General features: G+C 27.8%; 4 protein-coding genes across 4 annotated transcripts; 1 reads left to right on the top strand and 3 right to left on the bottom strand.

The window, feature by feature from the left end:
- Positions 1-686: 686 nt before the first annotated feature.
- Positions 687-4,438, bottom strand: OCT59_006908 (uncharacterized protein; the record flags this gene model as incomplete). Its single annotated transcript, XM_066135296.1, has 8 exons — positions 687-1,063; positions 1,142-1,198; positions 1,264-1,627; positions 1,719-2,462; positions 2,612-2,998; positions 3,072-3,338; positions 3,445-3,878; positions 3,988-4,438. The coding sequence occupies 8 exons, from the start codon at positions 4,436-4,438 to the stop codon at positions 687-689; spliced, it is 3,081 nt and encodes a 1,026-aa protein (XP_065998381.1).
- A 1,222-nt stretch (positions 4,439-5,660) lies between these two features.
- Positions 5,661-7,217, bottom strand: OCT59_006907 (uncharacterized protein; the record flags this gene model as incomplete). The annotated part of the gene is made up of 1 exon (XM_025324552.1): positions 5,661-7,217. One exon carries the CDS (start codon positions 7,215-7,217, stop codon positions 5,661-5,663), a length of 1,557 nt encoding a protein of 518 aa, XP_025185431.1.
- A 7,858-nt stretch (positions 7,218-15,075) lies between these two features.
- OCT59_006906 (uncharacterized protein) lies at positions 15,076-16,019 on the top strand (the record flags this gene model as incomplete). The annotated part of the gene is made up of 2 exons (XM_025330069.2): positions 15,076-15,443; positions 15,533-16,019. The coding sequence occupies 2 exons, from the start codon at positions 15,076-15,078 to the stop codon at positions 16,017-16,019; spliced, it is 855 nt and encodes a 284-aa protein (XP_025185432.1).
- Positions 16,020-22,897: 6,878 nt separating this feature from the next.
- On the bottom strand, positions 22,898-23,388 carry OCT59_006905 (uncharacterized protein; the record flags this gene model as incomplete). The annotated part of the gene is made up of 3 exons (XM_066135078.1): positions 22,898-22,932; positions 22,999-23,285; positions 23,384-23,388. The coding sequence occupies 3 exons, from the start codon at positions 23,386-23,388 to the stop codon at positions 22,898-22,900; spliced, it is 327 nt and encodes a 108-aa protein (XP_065998380.1).
- Positions 23,389-25,360: the final 1,972 nt, after the last annotated feature.

The following is a 25,360-nucleotide window of genomic DNA, read 5'->3' as shown; positions in this document are numbered from 1 at the left end:
GCCAAATGAGTAAGTTCTAACATTTCTGCATAATTAGCAATCTTGAATCAAAAATTATCCATATAATTTCATTTATTTTCACATTACTTGATTTATTTTTGCATTATAATTTAAAGTAAATAAATTATGCAATCAATTATATAATGAAAACTAAGTATAATTATAAACTAAAATTAAAAAAATTATGCTATATAGAAAATGCAAAATACAAGTCAAAATTTGGATTATTTAGCTGAAATTGCTTTTAAATTTGACATTTAAATGTAATTTTTTTATTTGCTTGTTTCTAAATTTGTATGGAGTGGTGAAGAATAATACTGTAACAACAAATTTAAATCAACCTAATGATATTATATATATAATAGTTATGCAAAATTAAAGAATTGTTCGCTTAATTGCTAATTCGCCGATCAATCGGAGCAGATTTATATGATAAATTTGGGGCGATCATCATATAAATAATCTCTAATGCGCAGTATTCACGTGACATATATTGCACAAAATATTATATAATTGAAAAAAAAAAGGTTTGACGAAACGATAAATTGAATCTGAAAGTTTTAATTTATTCGTTTGTAAGTCTCTTACGTTTTCTATTTAAAAACTTTTATATGGCGGAAACGGAGATTTGAGTATGTTAAAATAAAGTGAAATTCAAAATTTTATTAATTTTTATTACAGAATTATTATCTTTTCTGCCGCTTATGACTACTTTTATTATTACTATCTTCTTTTTCAAGTCTTTTATTAGTTTCACTTATTACTCTTTGCTCTGCTGATTCTTTGCGCAAGCTTGCCGAATATCTTGTTATCCATCCTTCAATTGTTTTTATTTCTGGCACCTCGTCATTTTGAATTTCACCTTCTTCTGCTAATTTTTTTAGCTCTGTAACCATATCTTTTGCAGACATTCGATCTGTTTTATTCACATTCCCTGCCAAAAAAAACCCTTCCAAATAAGCTTTTACGGTTATTGTTATACGCTTTCCACTACCCCGTTGACCATATTTCTGGTTACTCTTGAGCGCCCATCCTTTTTCTAACTGAAATTTATCACTTATATCTACAAAAATGGACGTTCCAGCGATAATTCTAAACTATATTTTGTGTGAAAAAATGTAGCGCAACGTACTGTACCTACCTAGAGAACAGGCTTGATCATTACTTTCAGTTTCCAAAGTATTTCTATTTACTTTATCTGTAAAAAAAAATCATTTATCATTTATAACCTTTGAACTAAAATATTCATCATTTATGACATACCTTTAATTCGAATTATAGGAAAACTCCATGGTAAAACTGGTTTGGTATGAGTAGAAATATCGGGAGTTGGCTTGTGCAAAGGTTCTTTGATTAACTTTGAGACATCAGTTGGAGAATAACGTAACCATTCACCTATTTGCGGTAAGGTCTGAGCTTGAATATAACCGATGAATGAACCTTCATTTGGCCATTCAAAATATGATAATTTGGTAATGCCAGATATAGTTTTAACAGGCACATGATTTCGTTTTGGTTCCAGATGAGCAACGGAAGTTCCGCCCAGATTCTTTATAGCGTCCTCTATTTTCTCACCATTATCTAAGTTATACCCAACTCTTACATATCTCTTGATGGAATGAGCTATCTAAAAAGGGAATAATTACACACAGTTATTATAATAGTTTGTGGTACGAATTCAATATTTTCATCCGTCAACAAATGAAATCATAACTTACCTGTGCGTGATGTGAATCAACACTAGATTTCGCCTCTCCAGGTTCAAAAAAGTGCCATCCACGGACATCGATGTTGTACCATTGATTCCAATTTGCAACAATGGCCATTAATTCCGAATTGTGATAATGGCCACCATTATCAGAGAAAATTTTGATCCACTTAGGTTTTGGATCTAACGTTTCGAAAACAGCATCAAAGGATGATGCCGTAAACCAAGCATCTTGTTTGGTATCGGTAGACCAGTGATCAAATGCTTGTACGTCTAGTTGCAAGGCATCACGTTTTGTAAACACCAAAATTGTATGAAGTGTCCACCCACGTTTTCCAAAGAACTGCTCCTTAGTTTCACGAGCACTTTTTGGTAAGATTCTCATTTTGTAATCACATACTAAGATTGCGCCATCATCGTCAAGCTCTGAAAGCTTTGCTTTAAATTGATTGTTTAAATAAACTTTTCTTGCTTGGTGAGCTAGAAAATAATAAATTTTATTTCGTGATTCTTCAATTGTAGGTTGAAAATCTTCTGGAAGTACCACAGTTAAATGGTCAATAAGCACGAACAGTTGATCACACATGGCACAACGAGACTTATGTTCTTGAATACATTCTCCAAACGCGTATAATAAGCAGTGGTTAATTATATCAGTATGTGATACTGTGCCATCTTCATTTACAATAAGCTCATTTTCGAAGCCTCGTCTTAGATGGTGGCGTAATTCCTCAAGTTTATTTACCAATGTATTCTTGAAATTTTTGTGATTTAAAAAAATTTAATTAGAGTATATGTTTTTTAAAAAATTATTTTTTCAATTTTTTTTATAATAAACTCATTAAACAAAAATTTTTATTCTAGTTGTTATACCCGTGATTCCTTTTTTACATGTAGTCGTACCAAATTAATTAACGTATCAAACACTTCGTAACAGTATTCATTACATATATTACATAATCCACCCAAGTCTTTTCGATAAACATAACGACCACTAGATAAGCGTGCCATAAAAGAAGTCCTCTTTATTCCATCAGGATAAGCTGCTTCGAATTTTTGCCAAAGGGTTTCTTTACTATCTTTTAGATATAGTAACGGCAGGCTGGTTTTTGGATCAACACGATAAGAACTCATTGTGACATTATCTTTATCAGAAAAAAAGCTCTCGAATTCTTTGTCTTTTATTTCAGAAATATAGTTTCGTGTTACAACCGGTTTAATTTTTGCAGGACATCCTGGACCATTTACGCGACTATATTTCTTTGCAGTACTAATTAAATCATTAGAAATCTAAAAGAAATTGCAGTAAGTTTATTTTATTTATGAAAAAAAATGAAATAACAACATTATATTCGAAATTTACCTGCAATTTTTTTTGTATTTCTCTAAATCCAAAAGTTTCTGTAATAATAGAAAGAATCCGTTGCTTTCCATCCAGTCCGCATTTATTAACTCCAATCGCTTCTTTAAAACAATTCCAGAATTTATCGATTATTACTTTCAATTGATTGTTTTTTTCTATAAACTCAGGTTCATTTTTATAAACACCATTTAATAAACCCTTGTCAAACAAGTATAGAAGTGCAGCGTGATCACTACTGGGATCAACAGCACAAGTCCAAAATTCAGGCTATAGTGAAAAGTAAATTTTTATTAGTAAAAATCCACACGATCAACTTGTTTTTAATCAAATTTGAATTTTGTAAAGATACAATTGATTAATTTGAAAAACTTACCTTAGACTCTTCCTTTTTATAGGGCGTTATATTTGTACAGCCTACGCTTTTCATCATCTTTCTCCAAGCGCGTAATTCCCGATCAGTAAATTCATAGTTTGGTGGATATAGTGGTTTAAGATGCGTCATAAATTCTATAATACTTGACTCTTGCTCTTTCCACTCAATAAAAAACTTATGCCAATTAAGATCAGCAATAGTTCTACGTTTTAGATGCTGTTCGAATGCTTGGGTTATTATTTCAATATTATCCCATTCATTCACGCTACATATTGGTAATTTTTCATAATTTTTCAAAACATTGATCGTAATGGGATGCTCGATTCCAAATAAAACATTGCCATTATAATTTTTCAGTATTCCCGTTTTCTTCCAAACTTCAGTTGGTGAAATATCAATGTAATATGCGATTCTTTCTTTCTTTTGAAATACCTCTATACAATAATTTTTACTTTCAATTTTTTGTAAAAAAAGACTTTGCTTTTCCTTGTATTTGTACATAAAACTTGATTGATACCCAACCATATTTTTTTTTTGAATCACCAAATTTTATAACTAAAATAGAAAGTTTGTCGACCATTATTTTGAAAGGAAAAAACAAAACATCGGATAATAGTTCTTGAATAATAGTTTCGTTATCAAACCCTAAAATGGAAGGTCCTGGATATCGTGTTTTGTTATTGAAAAGGTTGTTGTAGGTTTTATTTATAGCTTCTGAAGCAGATAGATAAACTTTTGCAGCTACGTCAGATTCACAGACATAACCTGGTTTAATACCATCTTCTGCACTAACAATACGAACAATAAATTTGGTTTTATTAAGTTCTGACTGGACTCTCATGTTTAGCCTTAGCGGTATACATATTTGTTTCTCTTCATTGGGCATTTTTTTATCAATAAAAGTCCACCAGTTTACCGCATATATGCCATAATGAAGTCTTGAAACTAGACTACCACTAGCAAGAAGTTGTATTGTTAGTTTTGTGGAAGACATAAAAAGTTAATTAGTAAAGAAACGGAGATTTGAAAAAATTTTATTTTTGCTATGTTTTATTAACCCCGCGATTTATTATTAAATTTTGATCACATGCTCCGATCGTTACACGGATCACGAATTAATATTTTTTTACAAATCACGTGATTCCGCAATTAGGAATTGTCCAGTAATCTTTCAGTATTATAATGACAAATGAGCAAATGACAAGTCATTTGTCATAATCATAATCATTTGGCATCGCAAATGACCAAATGACAAATTCCAAATGATTTATGATTATGACAAAGGATTAGGCAAATTCTAGCAGCGCCAAAATTTTCACATGCATTCTGCGGATTTAGTTGAATAGATCATGATTTATACTGGCAATGATCACCACTTAATTCCGGTCGAAATTATAGTTTAACCAGTTAAACTTAAAACACTAAAATATCCCTGTAAAAAAAGTCGATATTCCATCTTTTTTCCGTAAAAGGCTCATTTCCAGAATTAATAACCTTATATCACGGAATTTATCGAATTATTTACATTTTCCATGAATAGATCCGTGAAAAGCTCATTTTTACAAAAATATCACCTCATAAAGCTGCTTCCATTTCTTTCTAAAATAACAACAAAACTACGTAATATTAAAAGTGATAATAAATAAAGCTCTAATTTATGTTATATTTAACCTTATCTCGTCCTTTTCGTTATAAGTAGTATATTTTTTTTTTTTACCCCATTAAATATTATACAGTATTAAGCTAAGTTTATATAAATTTCGACCATAAAATTTATAACGCCTGCTTATTACTTATGATGCTACGAGACAATAGAAACATTTAAATCAAACTTACATACATGAATTGATCGTAATTAGAAAATTTTCGGTATAATACCCTATAAAAAATTTTATTTGTAAAATTTTCAAAATTTAGAAACGTTGAATTATTAAATTTTACTTTAATTCATAAGATATATCGCATTGAACAGACCCGCTTCTATCAGAACTGATTCGGAACTAAAAGTATTGAACAAAATAGAATGAATTGCCACGAACCCTAATCTGTATATTAATGTTGTCTGATCATGTGACATCAACCAAAAGAGAATTAATTTATTTATCAGTTCATTTTCTTATAATATTGAATGTTTCATAAAGATTTATTGAATAATAAAGATAATTTATAACAATAATATTAATATATTTATCAATTTGTTAGTATTATTAGATATCCTAATCCAATTCTTTTACAAAGTTTACACTATCCGCATAAATAATCAAATCATCATATTTTTGAATTATAATATTATAAAACTCAAATTCCTTGACTACATCTTTCAATGAAAACAAATCTATATAATCAAAAGAATTCATAATAGCTAAATATTTGACTCTTTTCTTTTTCATGATATTTTCTTTTATACAAGATAAAATATTTTCAGCTTTTAAATTATTGATTAACAACTTGTTAATAAAAGTATTCTGAGAATTTTTTAAGAATATTTCAAAATCATTTGTATTAATATTAAGATTCAAGCATAAATATTCTAATTTAAGTGGAAGTTTTTGACCTAAATTTCTTAATATAAATGAATCACAGTTATCACTTGATCCATATATATCAATAGAAAGATAATTAATATTTTGTCTTATATTTTCAATTAAATCCAATGCTAAATAAATGATTTGATTATCAGTTTCTTGTAATTCAAAAAATTTAATATTTTTACAATATTTTATAATTAATTCTAAAAATTTTTGTTTAAATAAACCATTATCACACTCAAAGTTATATCCAATATTTTCTAAATAACCACCAGATTTTTGTAATAATAATTCCAATGATTTAATTTTTAATATCTCTCTTATAAATAAAGATTTAAGTTTAAATGGTTTAGTTAAATTAATAATTTGTTGAATAAAATCATTATCTAAAGAAGAACAATAAACTATATGAACAGATTTTAAAACATTTAATTGATCAAATACTTTATCTAAATTGATTATATCACAAAAATTGATGTTATAAAATATGATTGTGTTTAAAGAATTTGAACAATTATTTGATAATAATAATGATTGATAAAAAGGAAAACTTTTATAACCTAATACAATTTTTTTAAGATTTTGATGTGAATCAATCATTTGTGATATACGATTTTTAATTGACATATTTCTACAATTGATAAATAAAGAATTAATCTCAATATAAAGTTTAAAATTTCTAATATTGTTAATAAAATTTGGATTTTGTAACATTAATTCGAGAAAATCTTCAAAATAGATATTAGAATCATCGGTGATTTCAATGTCAAAATTATATAAATTTTCTTCATTCTCAATAAACAATTTAAGTAGTAACATCCAAATTAAGCCTTTAAATTTAACTTCTAAAAATGTATTTGACTCTTGTAAAAAATATCTACTTTCAGGTTTTAAAGTTTTAAACCACTTTTCAATAGAAAAACTAATACTCCCCGTATTCAAATACTTTATAAAACTGGGATAGTTAAAAAGTGTATTCGAAGGTAATAAATTATTATTAATTTTATATTTATTTAATTTTAATTTTGATTTATTATTTAAATTATTTAAGTAAATTTCAATAAAATTATAATTTTTTGTAGGAATAGAAAATGGATTTTCCCATAGTAATGGAATTGTTAAACGACACCATGATCTATTAACTAAAATACATGAATGTAATGTTGAAAAATCATTCTGTAAATATTTTATAATATCATTCATTAATTCAGGCAAATCTCCTGAAAATATTCTTGAGCATGACATATTTGTAAGTGAAGGTATTTGCGTATCACGATAGTCGATAGGACTGAATTTATTAATTTTCGGAATGGTGATTACCCGATATTTGTCGCACAATTCGTTTAGTGTAACTGTAATAATTAGGCGTAATAATTTTTTTTTGTCTATCAAAATCGGAAAAGTCTCATGTAAATATGTAAAGGTATCATGTAGATCGTTGTGATAATTTTTGACAGGAATTTTTTCGGCTGGAATTATTATAATTCCGGCCCTGAAAGAGGCTAATAGTAATTTTTTTTTGCTAAACCTTATTTATATGAAAATTTTCTGGGTTCCATTTAAATCTATTACGATTTGCACCAGTGATGGGCACCATAATTTGACCAGGTTTAAAAAACACTCAAAAATTTACTATAAAAATGAACTGTGTTAAATAAGTCAAACTCAGATACCGAGGATTTGCCTATTTACGATCAAATAATGTATAGTATATAAAATTTTTTTTACATATAATATTTTTTTTTTTAAACACATATAATAATAAGTCTTAGACAGTAATAAACCAATAAAAGGTAAAGTTAAACAGTGAAAATTCCATTTGTTATATAATTAATTGAAATTTTTCTATTGTCTCGTAGGTAAGTAAGCGTTATACAAATTTTATGGTTGAAGAATACATATAAACTTATTTTAATATAATATTTAATGGAATAATAATAAAAAAGGACGAAATAAGGGTAAAACTAACTATTTTACTTTTAACAATATATAATATTGTTTTCATCTGATTTAACTTACATAATAATAATATAAATTAAATTTTTACAGAACAAATATAGAATTATTAAATTTTATATTAATTCGTGAGATAATAAATATTTTCTTCTATCGGGAACTCGGAATGGTCAATTTAAGAAATTAAAAATTATCTAAACGGGCGGTTCAACATTATTCATAATGTAAATATAGCAGCAGTATTTTGTTATTTTATTAAAGAATGTAGATTTAATATTTTATAAATTGCAATTTAATAATTTATTTGCTTAATCTCGGTGATGAAATTATAATATTAAATTTAACAATGAAAACTTTGGATCATATTTATACTTATATCATGCATAATTTACTTTAACTATAAATGAAGAAGCCTATTTATAATTTATACACTTATTTTGAAATAGAAACTAAGTTAAAAATATAGTTTGAAAGTCCAATATATAGTAATCTAGCAAGATGGAGTTAAGGAATTTAACCTTTAAAATTATGCTAATTCACTCTAAATGACCAGTAAGTAAATTGATTCTAATCATGATAAATAAATACCATATTTAATATATTTCTTTTATTCCTTTATATATAATTAATGATACTGAATATCTTTACGTATTTATTTGAATATTAATATAACAAGAATTAAATAATATATAAGAAATTCTTTTATTGTCTAAACCATTTCAATTTGCTACTGTAAGCAAAAAAAAAAATTTTCTTAATTAATTATGGAATTAAATTTAAAAATATATATATACAATAAATACTTCAATATTTTATCGATTATTTCATCATGAAACGAAATTTTCTTTATCACCGATTGTAAATATCTGATCACGACGAATCAAAAAATCATCATGTACCAGCCCCTTTAAGAAATTGCATCACATGAAACTTGGTTTGTCGACATGTTATAGATTTTGCGTGATTAATTTACATAAGTCAATACAAAACATTAAGTGTTGTGTTACAATTGATGTTGGCGCAACTGGTGCAACCCAATCGTCCCTTGCTAATTAAGTTGCCTTCGCCATTATAGTAAACTTGATGTAATTAATCACGCTTAACCTGAATCATAAGAATTACTAAATACTAGTACATCATACATTGTAAAATGTGATAACTGATTTTTATCTAGAGGTTTTGTATTAACGGTATCACGTGTATGATTTAGATAACTTTGGGCCAGAATTTTGAAGAACTGGAATTTAAAATTACCTTCTTTGCCAAACTACAAGTTCAGTATTTCGAGATTATACTGTCTTAGATGCGGGTCGTTCTTAAATAGAGAATTTTTATTACGCTTGTAATTCAGTAAACAAAATTTAGGGTTATGGTCATCTAAGGCCAAGTAAAAAATTTTCATAATAAATAAAAATTAAAAAACTTTATTATTTTATCGCTACAAAGAGTTTTCAGAATACTAAATTTTTTATCTGTCAGTAAAATGATTTTGTTAGTCACTCCTACACTATACATTATTACTTCATATAATGTATATATAAACTTAAAGCTTTTATGGAATTTTTTGACCAAATTCTTTTTTAACATACAACAAATAATCAATGATACCGTTTGTTTCTAACATAATAAACATACCTGTATCCAAAGTCTCAACTCTTAGCAAAAAGGCAAATTTCTTATTAATGTTAAACAATCACTCGAATTTCAATGATGGCTGCGTGTATCAAATATATGGATCAGGTTCAGGAATAAAAATTATAATAAGTTTTATTTGCCGATTTAACAAACATAATAAATCGAACACCCAAAAAGAAGTGATTCTACCATTTAAAAATCAAAATTCAAATTATATTTTTAAACAGGAAATATGGGTTAAGATCCTAATCATTTAAACTTTCTAAAAAAAGTGAAAAGCTTAAGCATTCAAAAATTATCTAAGATTTAATTTTAAAGGAACCCTAAAAGTTTGCTATCCGTCAGAAATTATTAATGTAAATTGTTAAATATAGTAAAAAAACATACAATTGAAAAGCAGAACTTAGAAGAAAGTTGAGTCAAAAAGAAATTACAAATATAATATAAAATATGCGAACTTGGTTATTCATATTTTATTGGAAATCATAGACAAGAGTTAGATTTCAATTTCTTTCTTGAACAAAATAATATTTGTTTGAATGAGTATTATAAATTCTCACTCCCGATCGGTTTAAAAAATTTGAGCAACATTGCTGGTTAATTCTTATAGATTCTTATAGATTCTACACACAAGAGCGACAGGCAACATAATGCAAACTAGTGCATGATTTATCAGGCAACTAAAAGATCATTTATAACCTGAATCTAAATAATCAGGTAGTATAAAAGGTGTGAAAACATTGAGAAAATTTATTCCATTATTAAATACATACTATATTATATTATGCTCCCTTTTTAGTAAAAATAATAAAAATTTATTCCAATTATATTCATGAAGAAAAAATTATTTATTCACGGAAGAAAAAAAAATAATTGAAAAATAAAAATTTTTTACGTATATTACAAAATTTATCCAATAATCATTCTGAGACAAACCTAAGCATCGCTTCCAAAAAATAGTAGCTGGATAGATTATCAAGCCACAGAGGATTATAAATAGGATAGAGTTAGGTTAAGATTAGGATTAGGAGGTTAGGATTAGAATTAAATGTTAAGGTTGGATTAGAGAGCCGTAAATCGGTTTGGTATTCGTAACCATAGTTGGAATAATATTTCTCGTGAAGTTGCAACTCGTAGTCCGAGAGAATGTCGAAACAGGTGCGACTATGTTATATTTATTATATTATTAATGTTTAATGTTTAGGGCGTGTTACTAAACCTCTAGCGTCAGCAGCGCTGCACTGTGCAGCAACGTAATTTGGAACGTTCTTTTCAATTATATTAATAATTATTTTATTTTTATCTAAAAGATGGTAAGCACCCAGTAATTTTACGGTGGCCGTCCACGTGATCACATGCATTAATTTTTCAATGATTTCCCATTTCAAAAATATCAGCTTTTATGCTTTATGCTTTTACAAATTAATCATAATCTTAGCTCCACCCATAGGTCAAGAATGATTCGAAGACTTAGAGGTAATCAACAATAATAATAATTATTTTTTTTTTAAAAAAAAAAAATTACAAAATATTACATTTTAACCAGGTTCTTTTAGATAATAGTTGTCAATTATCGTCAAACTCCTCATTAACATAGATGAAGGACTTCTACCGATCGATTAATCACCAACGCTTAATAACGAAGCATTACACAAGACACCATGTAGACGTTTAAGGTCTTTGTATCTGATATCTTTCTTTCCTGAAGACATTCATTTATCAATACATGGCAGAATTATTCAAAGCCTGTATTAAAATTGGCAATATGCCCACAGTATGAAACGAAGGTTTACTATTCCCTATACCTAAACCTAAAGAATGGAATAGTGAAATCAACAACACTCGTCTAATAATTTTATTAGACACTATCAGAAAACTATTTGTCAAAATCTTAACCAATAGAACCAACAAAGTCCTGTCAAATACATCTTTTTACAACCAAATAACCGCGCTGGTCTCATAGGACAATTCACATTACAACCGCTACAAACCATTCAACATATCATAGAAACAGTAAACTAGACTACTAATTCCACTTCTAAAAACCACTATGGATTGGTCTTCAAGGCATTAGTAAAGCTTGTGATCATGTTAATTTATCTTTACTAAAACTATCACTATACCGATTACATTTTCCCCCAAAGATCCACGATCCTCATATAACTTTTCACAGATAGACTCAACCAAATCATCCCTTATGAAGGATTAAGCTCCTCCTATAACATATTACAAGGAATAGACCAACACATTAGCCAATATTGTGGATGTGCTACTACGACCCCATTCCATCGTATCAATTCAACCACGGACTCACAATACAAACATACCCAACAAATCACGGGCGCCTACACACTCATAATTTACACAATCAACCATTACAACAGATTTTCAAAATTTTTTCCTCGCAAGACATTAACTAGAATTTCTCCAAAATTTGGTAAACTCACAACTCAACTTATCGAATTAAAAGCACCAACCATATTTTACCCTTCGGCGAAATTTCTTTGAAACATTACCCGGAATTATACAACATGCCTAGCATCCTGTAAATCAATGATATGAACTATCATTTAGGTTTCTGTCCTTCTATCCGACCTAAAGATGGTCATCGGTCCTACCGGTCCTACTCGGTCTCAGGACTGCGACTGTGGTCTTTCGGTCTTTTCGGTCCTGCTGTTAATTCAGGCCGAACTTATAGTGCTGGCCAGAATTAAAAGTAAGTGTAACACAAAAAATTTTGTGCCCGGTGGCTAAACTATTCATTCGTGATCACGTGATTTCCGTATTTAGTAATTCCGTCCGACACTATGTATCTGGCCAGAATTAGTCCAGGACCGAAAGACCGCGGTCCTACGCGAGACGGACCAGACCGTCTTTTTGGGGTGTAGATGAGACCGCGGTCTTCTAGGACCGGTGACCATCCTTAATCCGACCGGATCTTGTTTAAGAATAGGTTTATGATTATTAATGATGTTAACAACTTATTCTGAGCAACGTACCGGAAGACTCTCTCACATACTTTTTAGATATAAATTTAAACTTTTTCCTATTTTTAATACCAACATAGATGTGAAACACAAAATTTATTTGTTCATTCATCAATTCATTCCCAACTCTATAGTTACCGTACTCCACCAATATTTGCGAAAACGCTCGATAGTGATGCTATCATTTTACATAATGTCATGCCCTCCTAAACGAATTGGTTTGGAAGGATCACATGGATCAACTTAAAAAATGGGGAAAACGCCGAGGTATTACTACCCGGAAAAAAAATTATATTACAAGAAACGTCGTCATCATCGCTACAACAATAATCGACAGGCAGATCGCTCCCGAGTCCAATCAGCTTCGAGCACGCCAACGACTAATGATCAGATCTTCAACTCACGTATCGTCGTATCGTGATGTTACAATCATTTATATTTCATCTAATATTTTACACTCAGGAGGATGGACTTCTTTTATTAATACGTATTTTTCTTCTTTAGATTTTTATAATTCTCATATAGACTTTTTTAGATATTTTTTTTATTTTTTACATATCATAGCTTACTCACAGAAAGTAGGCTGCGCCTAGAATTTTCAATATTAGGCCGGGCAACGTTAGGGGTTGAGTGTTAACTTTTGTATAGTTTTATTCACTATTTGTAATGGTGGATTTCCCTTGTTACCGCCCCATTCTACATCTACATTTAATAAATATATAAAATTAATAACGAAGCATATCAAGCAAATCCGAGCACAATGGATACCAGCAACAAGTATTTAAAAAATTGTATTATAAGAAAATCTATTTTTCTTACCATCAAAAACAATTATATCATAAAATTATAAATCGAGGATGACAAATTTTCTCATTTAATTCTTTATAAGCATAATATAAAATGTTATTTGAACTTTTACATTGTCTGTTATATTATTTTAAGTAATCACTGTATTTATGCATTATATGTTAATATGTATTTAATTAATTTAGAATTCGGAATATCAGATATATAAAAATCTGGCAGTATATTTCATTTTTTTCATTACTGTATATATTCATTTAATAAAATATTTGAAAAGTTGGACGATTCGAACGAATCAAAGAACACGACAGGCTGAAGAATTTTCTAATTATTGTGTAGAAGAGTGAGAATGCATTTATAGCATTTTATCGTTTATTTGATTACATGTTCCGAATTATATAATATTATAATATTATACGTTGATAATAATAAATATTAACAATTACTCGATTAACTTTATCGATTCTATATAGGTTAAAAATGCAGTATTTAGAGACCACTTGCTGTTACCGGTGTAACCTGGTATGACTCTAGTGCTACGATCCGGATGAATCCGTGATCCATTAATCCGATCCATAATTAATTTTATCTATCCGGATATCCATCACGGATATAAGGATCATCCGGATAATCCGTCAGATTAATCCGGAATTTTGGATTCATGCTTAATTCTGGCTGAGTTTATGGTGCTGGCCCGACTTATAATTCCAAAAAAGGAAATAATGTTATGGAAATCCAAAAAAGGAAATGATCGGCATAGCATAATAAATCCTGACGGTAAACGAATCATCCGTCATCCGACTGAAACAGAGAGCGGCTTTTTCACTATTATTATATATAAAATATCATAAAACAAAATGGGCCTTTAAAAATTTCAAAAAAAGGTAAATCTTTGTTCAAATTTGGGAATGATCAGTGTGTAGTACTCTATTGTAGGATAAGGTACACAATAAATCGTCAGTGAAATGAAAAAAATTTTTTGATGCATTATTGTTACATAAACTAATAAAGTTAATGAGCTTTAAATTTGTATTCACCAAGATTCATAATTTCATAATTCTTGGCTGGATATATCGTATAATTTCCAATTAACTTATTCGTTAGCTAATCAAATGATTTTATTTTTTTATCATAAAGTATATAAAAAAAAATTTTTTTTGTCTTATATAAAGAAGCGAGATAATTTCAAAGGAAGAAAAAAAAAAGGAAAGAGAGCTCTGAGTTATAATAAATCTTTTACTTTCATATTAAATTTGATTTTTTTTCCCCTTTTACTCGCTCAACGTGAGTTACATTAACTTAAATTGTTCCGTAAAATTTAATTTTGCACCTTATTCAAACATTTTGTATAATAAAATATACCATTATTCAGTTTATTAGCATGTAAAAACTTTTTACACATAAGAAAACGGTCTGATTTTTCAAACATTCAAAAGTATTAACATTCTTATTCTCTATATCAGAGTTTATTATTTTTTTCTTGTCTTATATGCTTAGCGCGTGATACATTTTTCGGAGTTATTTTATTTATTGAAAAATTCTTTCGCAACATTCTTTTAATCATTTCTGGCAGCCCCGTAATTTTGTTACCCTCAAAAAGTTATTACTTTCTATTTCCTAAGTTTCTTTTTTTAAAATAAATAAATACAATATAGCAAAAAAAAAGCAAAGAACATAATTTAACGCAAGTCTTACCGCAACACGTGATTTAGAAATTAACAATGAATAGATATCAACCAGCGCAACAAACCTTGCAGTTGAATGAGTTTAGATTATTTTATCAACCGCCAAATGATAATAATTTTTATCATGTAAATTTTAAAATGATTTTAGAATTTTCTGAAAATTGGGATTATAGTTATTACGATTACGATTTCTTTTATGAGGGTTTAGATGCTAATTATTACGTCACATGTAAATTATTACCACCCTCTTTGATTATTAGTATATTGAATAAGGAATTTTATGAAATTGACTTCGATTTAAACGATCTGAAACGTAAACATACATTAACTTGGGGTCAAAAATATAATCTCGAACTAAGTTTAAAACAAGATCTTCCTTTTCTACAAGAGAAAATTTTAAAAAGGTTCGTGTCCTAAAATTTTAAACTTATATTACAATTTTATTTGACTCTCGATTGACATTTATTCATTCATTATGATTACCATTTACCAGTGATTTCTCAAATACTTCAATTGACCAAATTCTTATTCAATCATCACAACAAGCGAACGAACTTAGATTATTCCATCAACCACCAAACGATGATTTCATTTATAATGTTGCTTGTAAAATCACTTTACAAAATTACAATCAAAATGACTATGACGATTACGACTATGAATTCTTCTATCAGATTTCAAATGATATTATTAATACAAAACATATTAAATGTAAGATTTTATCACCTCCTTCAGTTATAGGTTTATTGAACAAAAAGATTTACGGAATTGATTTTGATATAAACGACTTGAAACGAAAACATGTATTAGCTTGGTATCAAAAATTAAATCTCGAACTAAGTTTGAAACGGTTTTTTCTTCAAATCCCCGAGAGTGAAATGGGATTAAAAAGCAATGTGAGACAAACAGTTTCAATAACTGACGGCCAAAGTTATTTCGATAATACCATGCTCCCCCGCGATGATCAATCACAATTTTGATACAGTTTAATAATTTTTTTTTTTCTTCTTTTTAACAAAACATTTAGGCTTAAAATGATATTACAATAAATTTAAGGTTATGAATAATTAAAAGAATATAAAATTTTTACAAAAAATATTTAATCAAATTTTAGGTTTATACGGTATTTAGAAATTATTAATAGTTATTTTTAACATTAAAGAATAAGTCTCAATAGAAAGTGTAAGATTAAGTTAATATGTTTAGATTTTAAGGCTCTTGATAAATAAAATATTTTTGAAGCATATTTTTCTTATACAAAAATTTATTAAATTTACAATTCACAATTTCTATAAAAAGTTTCATTTCATATAGATATCCGGATATGCAATAACAGTGAAATAAATAAAGAAACCTGAATTTTTTATACACACAATGTTTAAATCGCATATTAATAAAAAAAACATTATAACCATCGTTCTCTGTTATGTAAAAATGATAAACAAAAATTACGTGAAACCGGAGTTACAGGTAGCTCGCAAATACGTAAAATCGATTGTACTAAACGTAGAATTGTGACTCAGAGAAAATTACTCAGAGAATTATTGTTTGAATAAGGACTTTCAAATACTACTTATTTTGGATCACAAGGATTTCATTGAATTTATCTTATTTTAGGTAGCATCTTCTGTCGTGCGATAACATGAAACTGCATGTAACATACTCCTGCGTTAATCTTTCATTAGGTTTCTTAATTTAGGTTTTATGTGCGACTTCCCCTTTTTCTTTCATATAAAGATAAAATGTCACGGGGACAGTAATTTACTGCGGTTTACTTAATTAACTCGTGATTTGCAACACGTGATAAAACAGCTGAAAAGTGACGTCTTGACATCATGCAAAATTAAAACGATTGGTTCTCATCGAAATTAATTTTGTATACGTAACAAAAAAACAGGTTCTGCATATTAATGATTTTTTTTTTGCATGCAGCCAATCACGTGCATACTCCTTAAATTCCAATGAAAACCTCACGTGCATATTACCATTGGTTAATAGTTATAATAATAATTTTATCCTTATTATGGGAAGCCGAGCTGCATGTGTACTCCTTACATTAAATTGAGTCCAATGAAAACCTCACGTGCGCATTATCACAAACATCATGTACTTATCTAATAATTTTATTCTTATTATGGGAAGCGATGTAGTGATGGAACATCCTTTTTTTTTTTGGAATAAAAAAAAAATTTGTAATATTACAGTAATATGTGATTTCAAGAGTATATTGGAATACTATAAATAAAAAAAATTTTTTTTTTTATCTTACAATTTTAAGTAAATTGTTTATTCTACGTTAGAATACTATGAAGAAAAAACTTTTTTTTTTATATGTATAGAATGTTATAATCATTTACGACAACTCAGCTTGTAACATTTTGAACATGGATCACATGGTCGGTCCGTTTATTTTCGAAACTTTTTAAGAAAAAATCATGTTACGTTTTCAACTAATTAATATGCAAAATAAAATAACCTAAAGGATAATACCTCGCTTTTTCGAAAAAATACTAAAGAAAAAATTTTTTCTTATGGAAATACATCCAAGAGTAATACTTATTATTGTCGAAACTTGAATACTTTTTTTATTGAAAGATGTTTGAATACTTAAGCAAAATTTTGATTCACAAGAAAAATTCTTCAATAGTAAATTTTATTATATAACAAGTTTACTATCGCTTCGAAACAAAAATATTTTTCTTAGTGTAAAAATTACCTATCGTATGCTTATTTAATTTGATAGGGTTTTATTAACCGGGTAAGTAGTCATTCAGCGAATCATTCAGCTGATCACATTCGGCGGCGGCGGACACACAAAAATTTTTAAAAAAATTTTTTTTTTTCCTTTTAATTTTTCATTGTTTCAAATAAACATTTCAAAATTCTCAAAATTGAATATTGAATAAATCGGTTTATTAAATAATGCTTTTAAAAATTAAGATAATTTAAATAAATAAATAAATACATAAGGGAAATTTTATACAAATAATAAATAAACTAGGCCAATGAAGTTGCGAAAATACGCACGTGAGGTCTCATTGGTCTTAAATTAATGTGGAGTAACAACATACATGCAGTTCGCTTCCCATAATAAGGATAAAGTTATTATAATAACAACCAATGATAATATGCACGAGTATGCACGTGAGATTTTCATTGGACGCATTGGACGTAAAGGAGTATGAACGTGATTGGCTACATTGTGCACGTGAGATTCTCATTGTCCCACTAAATTTTTCACCCCACGTGACCTAATAATATTTATCGCCGGCATCACACCCCACCGCGTTTTCACTGTACGTGTTTTTTTTGCCTCCCAAAATTATTTTTTTCACAACCCTTTAAATGTCACCTGTCACGTGGGGAGAAATTTTGGTGGTGTTACTTGATATACACATGCAGATCGGCTTCCCGTTTTGCCACCTGGAATTAAAAAAATCATTATTAAGAGATGATTCGTTTCTATAACGGAAAAAAGCAAAACAAAAATCTAAAACAAAAAATAAAGACACTAGAAACCCGTCGGAATGATTAAACTCGGAAATAAGGGAAGAAAAGCTTGGGCGCTGTTTCTAGGATACATTTTATCCGAAGTGTTAACGCTTTATTCAGACAGAGTGAGACAGTCGAATTCCAATTTTCTCAGGTTCTTTTACGGAATATGAATTAATAATAAATAAATAAATAAATAAAAATAAATATTAAGAGAAACTTCGTATCACAAAGTGCAGAAAAAGTGGAATATAGAAAATAATAGATGGGAGATTAAGAGTATCAATTCAGAAATGAAATGCTTATAACACACCTCAGCTGTGAAGACCAAATTACTGACTTTGAAATGGTCTGTCCGTTACACGTTGAGATATTTTGGTTATGATTTTGAGAAATTTCAGATTTGATATGGTGTCGATCATTTTACATACCACTCCGTTTTCTCTCTTACGAAACTTTAAAACATTTTTAATTTTTTGTGTTTTCCGATAAATAGACTCTTTGCACACTGTGTAGTGTATTATTAGTAGCTTTATAGGTTTTGTATATGATTACTTGCTAACATTTCGTTAGTATGTAATATTTATGTATTAATCTATACGTTTCGTTAATATTGTGTAGAATTATTATTATTTTAGCGTTATTTTAATAAAAATTATAAGAGAATCTAATACAACAACAAGATAATAGAGTATTTTAGACTTAAAAAATATTTGGTTTTGTAAACAGAACATATTTTTAGTTTTTTTTTTTGATTAATTTTCCGAAGCGTAGGGAATTTCTGTTTGTGTAACTATCGATTTTAATCGATTTTGTTTATATCACGCGCATTTAATTTAATTTATAAATCGAAATCGACGTAGCACAACGAATTTAAATATACATTTTTAACTATAAAATTTTCTTTTTTTATTAGTATTATAAAATTATACAAATATTAATCAATTATAATATAGACATAAAAGTATCACATCAATAAAGTATCTAATCTAATATCTAATCTAATATAAAATATTCTTCCGTATACCTAGAACTTCTAAATACAACTAAATTATGATAATTCCATAAATCCGATAAATCTAATGTCGACCATATTTCCTTAATATTATCCCATCGGTATTATGTATACACCGATGGATTTTTTTGTAAATTATTCCACCGGTATAAAAAAGTATAAAAAAGTATAAAATCCATCGGTGTATACGCCATACACAATGAGATAAACCTGTTATTCCATGGGTATCTAATAAATACTCCATATACACCGATGCTCCCGGCTCCCCTCCCTTCGGGGGGGCCCCCAAGACATCGGTGAATATTTCAGTTATTCATTGATACCCATGGAATAACAAGTATTTATTTCCCGTCACTAAATGATAACCTATCCATCTACTCAAAGTATCTTTAATAAACTTTTGTTTAACTTTCTCATTAATACCATAGCAATTAATTAAAGAGCGAGTCATTCCTGTTTCCATTCGTTTAACATTTCTATTAATACCTTTGCTTAGTTCCTATTGATTAGCCTCCTCGCTCACATCTAATTTTCCACATATGTTTCCTAGCTAGTTCTTTTATTTCAGATACAAATTCTTTAATCGTGTCTATAAATAAATTATTATTAATTTCACAAAATAATCTCTTGTTAACTATCCCTTTTATAGCTTCCTTCCATTAAATATCATTAAAGATCGTTCATTCAATATATTAAATAATTTTTCGTATAACCTATGATCAAACTTTAATATCTACTTTTTCTAATCGTTCTTTCAACTGATCGTATGCTACATTGATTATTGAATCATTGTGACATTATTCTCACTACAAATTTAAATATGTATCCAGTTTTCCACCGTTCTATTACATCTAACACATACTTCGTGAATAAATTTCTGGATTTCTTTTGTTTAATAAGCTCATCGTAGGTAAATTTCTAAGTAATTTTTAATGTTAAACGCTACGCATTCATTGTTACTATTCCATGAAATATCTGATCTAAATTCTTTCATAATTATCTCTAATGATAATTTCCAATCAATCTCAATATCTATTATATTCATTCGCATTGATCTGCATATGTCTAGGACCTATATATTGATTTAATTTTTTCATGAATTCTCTAGGGCTCTCCTTAATCAATATTCTTCTCCAAAAAGCTAAATATTCCATGTTACTTTATTGTTTATATTAATAAATATTTCTGAATCATCATTATTTTCGAGCGAACCCATTTTACTTAACGCATCCGCCATGTCATTCCCTTTATCACTCGAATGAGATTTAACTTTATACGTTATAGCTAATCCATACTCCTAAAAAACCTAACTCCGTCATTACTAAAATTAATTTTTACTTTAGTTCCACCCAGCATTATAATATAATCATCAGATTCATTATCCGATCACTAATAATTCATATTTATTCGGATTTGCTTTAATATCACATAGTTTAAAAAAATTTCATATAATACGATTAAATCTTGACAAGAAGCAATTAGAGCCGATAATATTTTTTACAATTGAATCAGGACCCCGAAAATATATATGGAGGTCATAAATGATCGGTAAGATTTTGACCTAAAATAAGCAACTTTTCAGGGCCGGAATTATGATAATGCTGGCCAGTATCAAAACGGACAATAAAATTTAGGCCGGCACTATCTAAAAAAGGCAAGATTTTCATGAAAATTTTGGTTCTTTTTAAGCAAACTCAAATGTGATGTATTTTTCGGAGCCCTATTGAATCTAATCTGAGTTCAGTATAATGTGAATTGGCAAAACCATGAACTATAGAATTCAGTATTTTTTGCTGAGTATAAACTGTATCTCATTACATAAAATTAGCAAAATTATATATTATCATACGCAGTACGCACTCTTCTTTTGTAAAATTAAGTCCAATAGTGGTAAAATATTTATTATTAGTTAAGAATTCTCATTAAAAGTTCTTTTTATTAAAATCGGTTTTTTTGTATTTTATAGAAAATCTACCTGGATAACTACTATTATATCTTTTTTCTCGTGTAAAATTACATACATTTGCTGTTAAATTCTTGCTTTTAAAGGAATCTCATGAAAAAAAAAGCTTGCTTTTAAGAATGGCCTTTCATGTGTAAAAAAAAAATTGATGGTTAATTATTAAATGAAGTGATTTCGATTTAATACATTAAACAATTGAATAATGGCATATCATTTATTTAATTGTATAATTATTCAATTAACAAAGCTAAGTTATTTTTAATTTGTATCATTGCAAATGAATATGTAGAAAGAAAACAGTTCAATTATTAAACAACTAGTAATAATATAATAATAATCAAACATCGCACTATCCTATTCCAACGCTAATATTTGAATGAGAAACATGCTAATATAAGATTCTTCATTAGCGATACAATCTGGAATTGACAGAGAGCGAAAAAATTCTGATCAGATACAACTTTACTTAAGGAATAAGGGCAGTTTAGATGGCCGTTTTTGACTTTACTTAGAGGTTAACGTTTGCAATTTTAATATTTACAGAATTATAAAATACTGAAAAATATAAAATGAAATAAATAAATAAATAATGATTGTGAATTTAATTTATTTAGATTTGTCTTATTGTAATGCAAATGGTAGTAATCACGTATTTTTATCATTAATAAATAGTGAAAAAATATTTTATTAATATTATAAAAAATTCAAGATATGACAATATTAAAAGTAAATATATCAGCGTATATTAAATTAACTGTGCCTCAAATTTCACGATGCATTATAAATCATAAATTTATAATACATCAGAAAGAATAAATCTGGTTAAGCAAACTTATTTGACATAACCTCGATAGTGTAAATTTTCATGACAACAATCTATATCTTCAACAGTACCATTATCACAACTCCAATATATTGCAAGCCAAACATCAAACCAAGTCCCTGCTTTAGGTGTCTCAATATCATATGTCCAGTAAGATGTGTATGGAATAGTCATATGAGCGGAAAAATCTTGTCCGTAAAATGACTAAAATGCCCAGTTGTAACATAACGATACCTTGCAAAAATTCAAGGTTTCTACAATGTTGTTACCATCTATGCAATCTATATTTTTAATTAAAGTATTTAAATTTAATTTTATTAAGAAAAATTATTTAAATCTGAAAACATATTTAATAAAACTATAATTGTATATTTTATCTTAATATAATATTTAATAATAGGATAAAAAAAATTATGCTATCTATAATTTAAAAACAAGTAAGGTTAAAAACTATATTAAAGTGATTAAATGATCTTATTATCCTTATTTCATCTGTAATGTAAAAAAATAAGCTCTAAATTAATCATTTATCAATAAAAGAAAAAAAATCTATATAATAAGTTCATTATTTTAATTGAGAAATGTCAATTTGTAAAGATTCTATTTAATAAAATAATATTTTTGAATATTTTTGAATATTTTAATAAAAAAAAAAACATTAATTACCTGAATATTCATTGCTTATTATAACATCATTTTGTTCGTAATAATCGTCAGAATCTTTAGGTTCAGGAAGATCATTAAAGTTAAGTAATCTACTTGTATAAATAGCTTCTGAATGTGTTTTATATGATAAAGCTAAACCAGTCGGTGGTACAATACTATTATTAATTTCTTCTGCTTTAGTTTGCTTTTTTAATTCTATCTGATTATCAATATCATTCCATAATGGGTATAAAATATTACGAATTTCTTTTGCTGTTGGTCGATTTGATGGATTACTATCTAAACATCTTTTAATCAAACCCACAATTAATTTGGGCACTTTAATATTAAATCTTGGTCTTAATCCTTGACAAATTCTTATTGCTAAACTTTTATCATGACTCACATCATAATATGGAGGTAATCCAGATACATAATTATACCAAAACTATAAATGTCGGCAGCCTTGGTATAACTTTGTCCTCTTATAACTTCGGAAGCAATATGAGGTAAAACCCCATATATATTTTTACTATTTTCTAATTTGTTATAAACCGCAGGTCTACATAATCCAAAATCAGTTATACAAACTTTATCATTAGAAAATTTTAATATATTACCAATATGTAAATCTCGATGAATTAATTCATTTTCATGAACTAACTTAAGTCCATTTGCAATATGTAGTATAATGCCAAACTTATCTTTCCAACCTAATTTGTCATAATTAACATCTAAATAATTTCGTAGACTTCCATGTTCTGCATAATTCAAAACTATTATGTAATTCTTTGTTACGTTATCCCATAAAGCGAAGTAACAGATGAAATACGATAATTAATTTTATGGTGCAGTGTAATCTACACACATTAAAAAGAAATGTAAATAAATATTATATTTTAAATTTCATAAATAAATAAATTTATACCTCATTGATAAATTCTCGTGCAACATTTTTGAATTATTTGAACTTTTCAGAGCTACAAACATATTTGGATTATGTCGTTCCCAATTTTGTATATATCCATCAATCCATGTTGCTTTATATACTCTACCAAATCCTCCTTTTACAATAAACTCAATATTATTAAATTTATCGTAAGGTATCCACTCCAATACTTCATTATAATAATCTGCTGATAATTGAGTATCTTAAATAAATTTGTTAATATCTTCATTTCCACTAGTCCAATTTTCAAAATTTTGTTGAAAATGTTTTGCATTACATTTGTTACACCACTTATATCCAGTATTATTTTGATTACATTCTTCACATATACCGAGAAGAGAATTCATATTTTGATATATAAATTATTTAGGGTGGATAGTAATTATTTGTAGAAACAAACGCCGGTTTTATATGTATAAAGATAACCGACTATGCCATTTTCAGAAGACAAGTGTGGAACAAACAAAAAGCACGTAATGTATTTTAAAAGTATTGACATTTTACAATATGCAAATCTTTAATATGAATTCGTTGGTATAATATAGGTTTTCTCGAAATGCATGTAATTATGTTTTAGCCAGTTCCTTAACAAGCTTTTTGTTACCGTATGATAATCATAATCTATATAATAAAAAAAAAGTGGAGCCGTTTAGACTACTCCTTGTATAAAAAAATTTGAATTGTGTAATGTACCGGCTCATTTATATAAATTAATGGCGCTTACTGCTTACTTGCAGAAACCCAGTGATTTGGTGAATTCGCATTTTGATGTTTCAAAATCTTTATAAAATTATAATATTTATTTTAAAAATAGCAAATATAGATAGAAAAAAATTGATTTGGAGAAATTAACAATGAATTGACAGATTTCTAAAGATGATTCAGCAATTTTTTAATTTTTTTATAAATATGATAAACTAATAATATAAACGTATTGTAAATTTTCTATAAAAGTCATAATAAAATACTAATGTTTTTAACTTCTAAGTTCGATATATATATATACATATATATATAAAATTGGGTATCTGTGATAGAGTTTCGATCCGTAGCGGTTTTATCCGGTTTTTATCCGGATACCGGCTCGGTTAATTTAGGCTGGGACCACCAAAATTAATAAAAATTTATGGAATAATATTATTTTAATTCTGGCCGAAATTATAGTCCACTCAAAGCCGAAATTTGTAACCTTTTTTAATCATAATCCCACGTTAAAATATTTGAGGTTTTATCCGGATCGAAACACTAATCTGTGATACACTGCTATTTTACTAAATAATACAGCTACAGTTAGTTTAGTCTTTTTTTTACTTTTTTAAACTTTTTTCTCAACCTTTATTCTATTTTTCCTTTCGTCTTTTCCCCTTTCTTTTTCTTTTTTGTTTTTTCCTACTTTTAAAAAGTGAAACATCTTTTATTTATATTTCGTTCTTT

This window comes from Rhizophagus irregularis, chromosome 15, assembly GCF_026210795.1.
Source record: "Rhizophagus irregularis chromosome 15, complete sequence".
NCBI lineage: Eukaryota > Fungi > Glomeromycota > Glomeromycetes > Glomerales > Glomeraceae > Rhizophagus > Rhizophagus irregularis.
The sequence above is the reverse complement of the archived record's forward strand: the minus strand, read 5'-3'. Positions and strand labels throughout refer to the sequence as shown.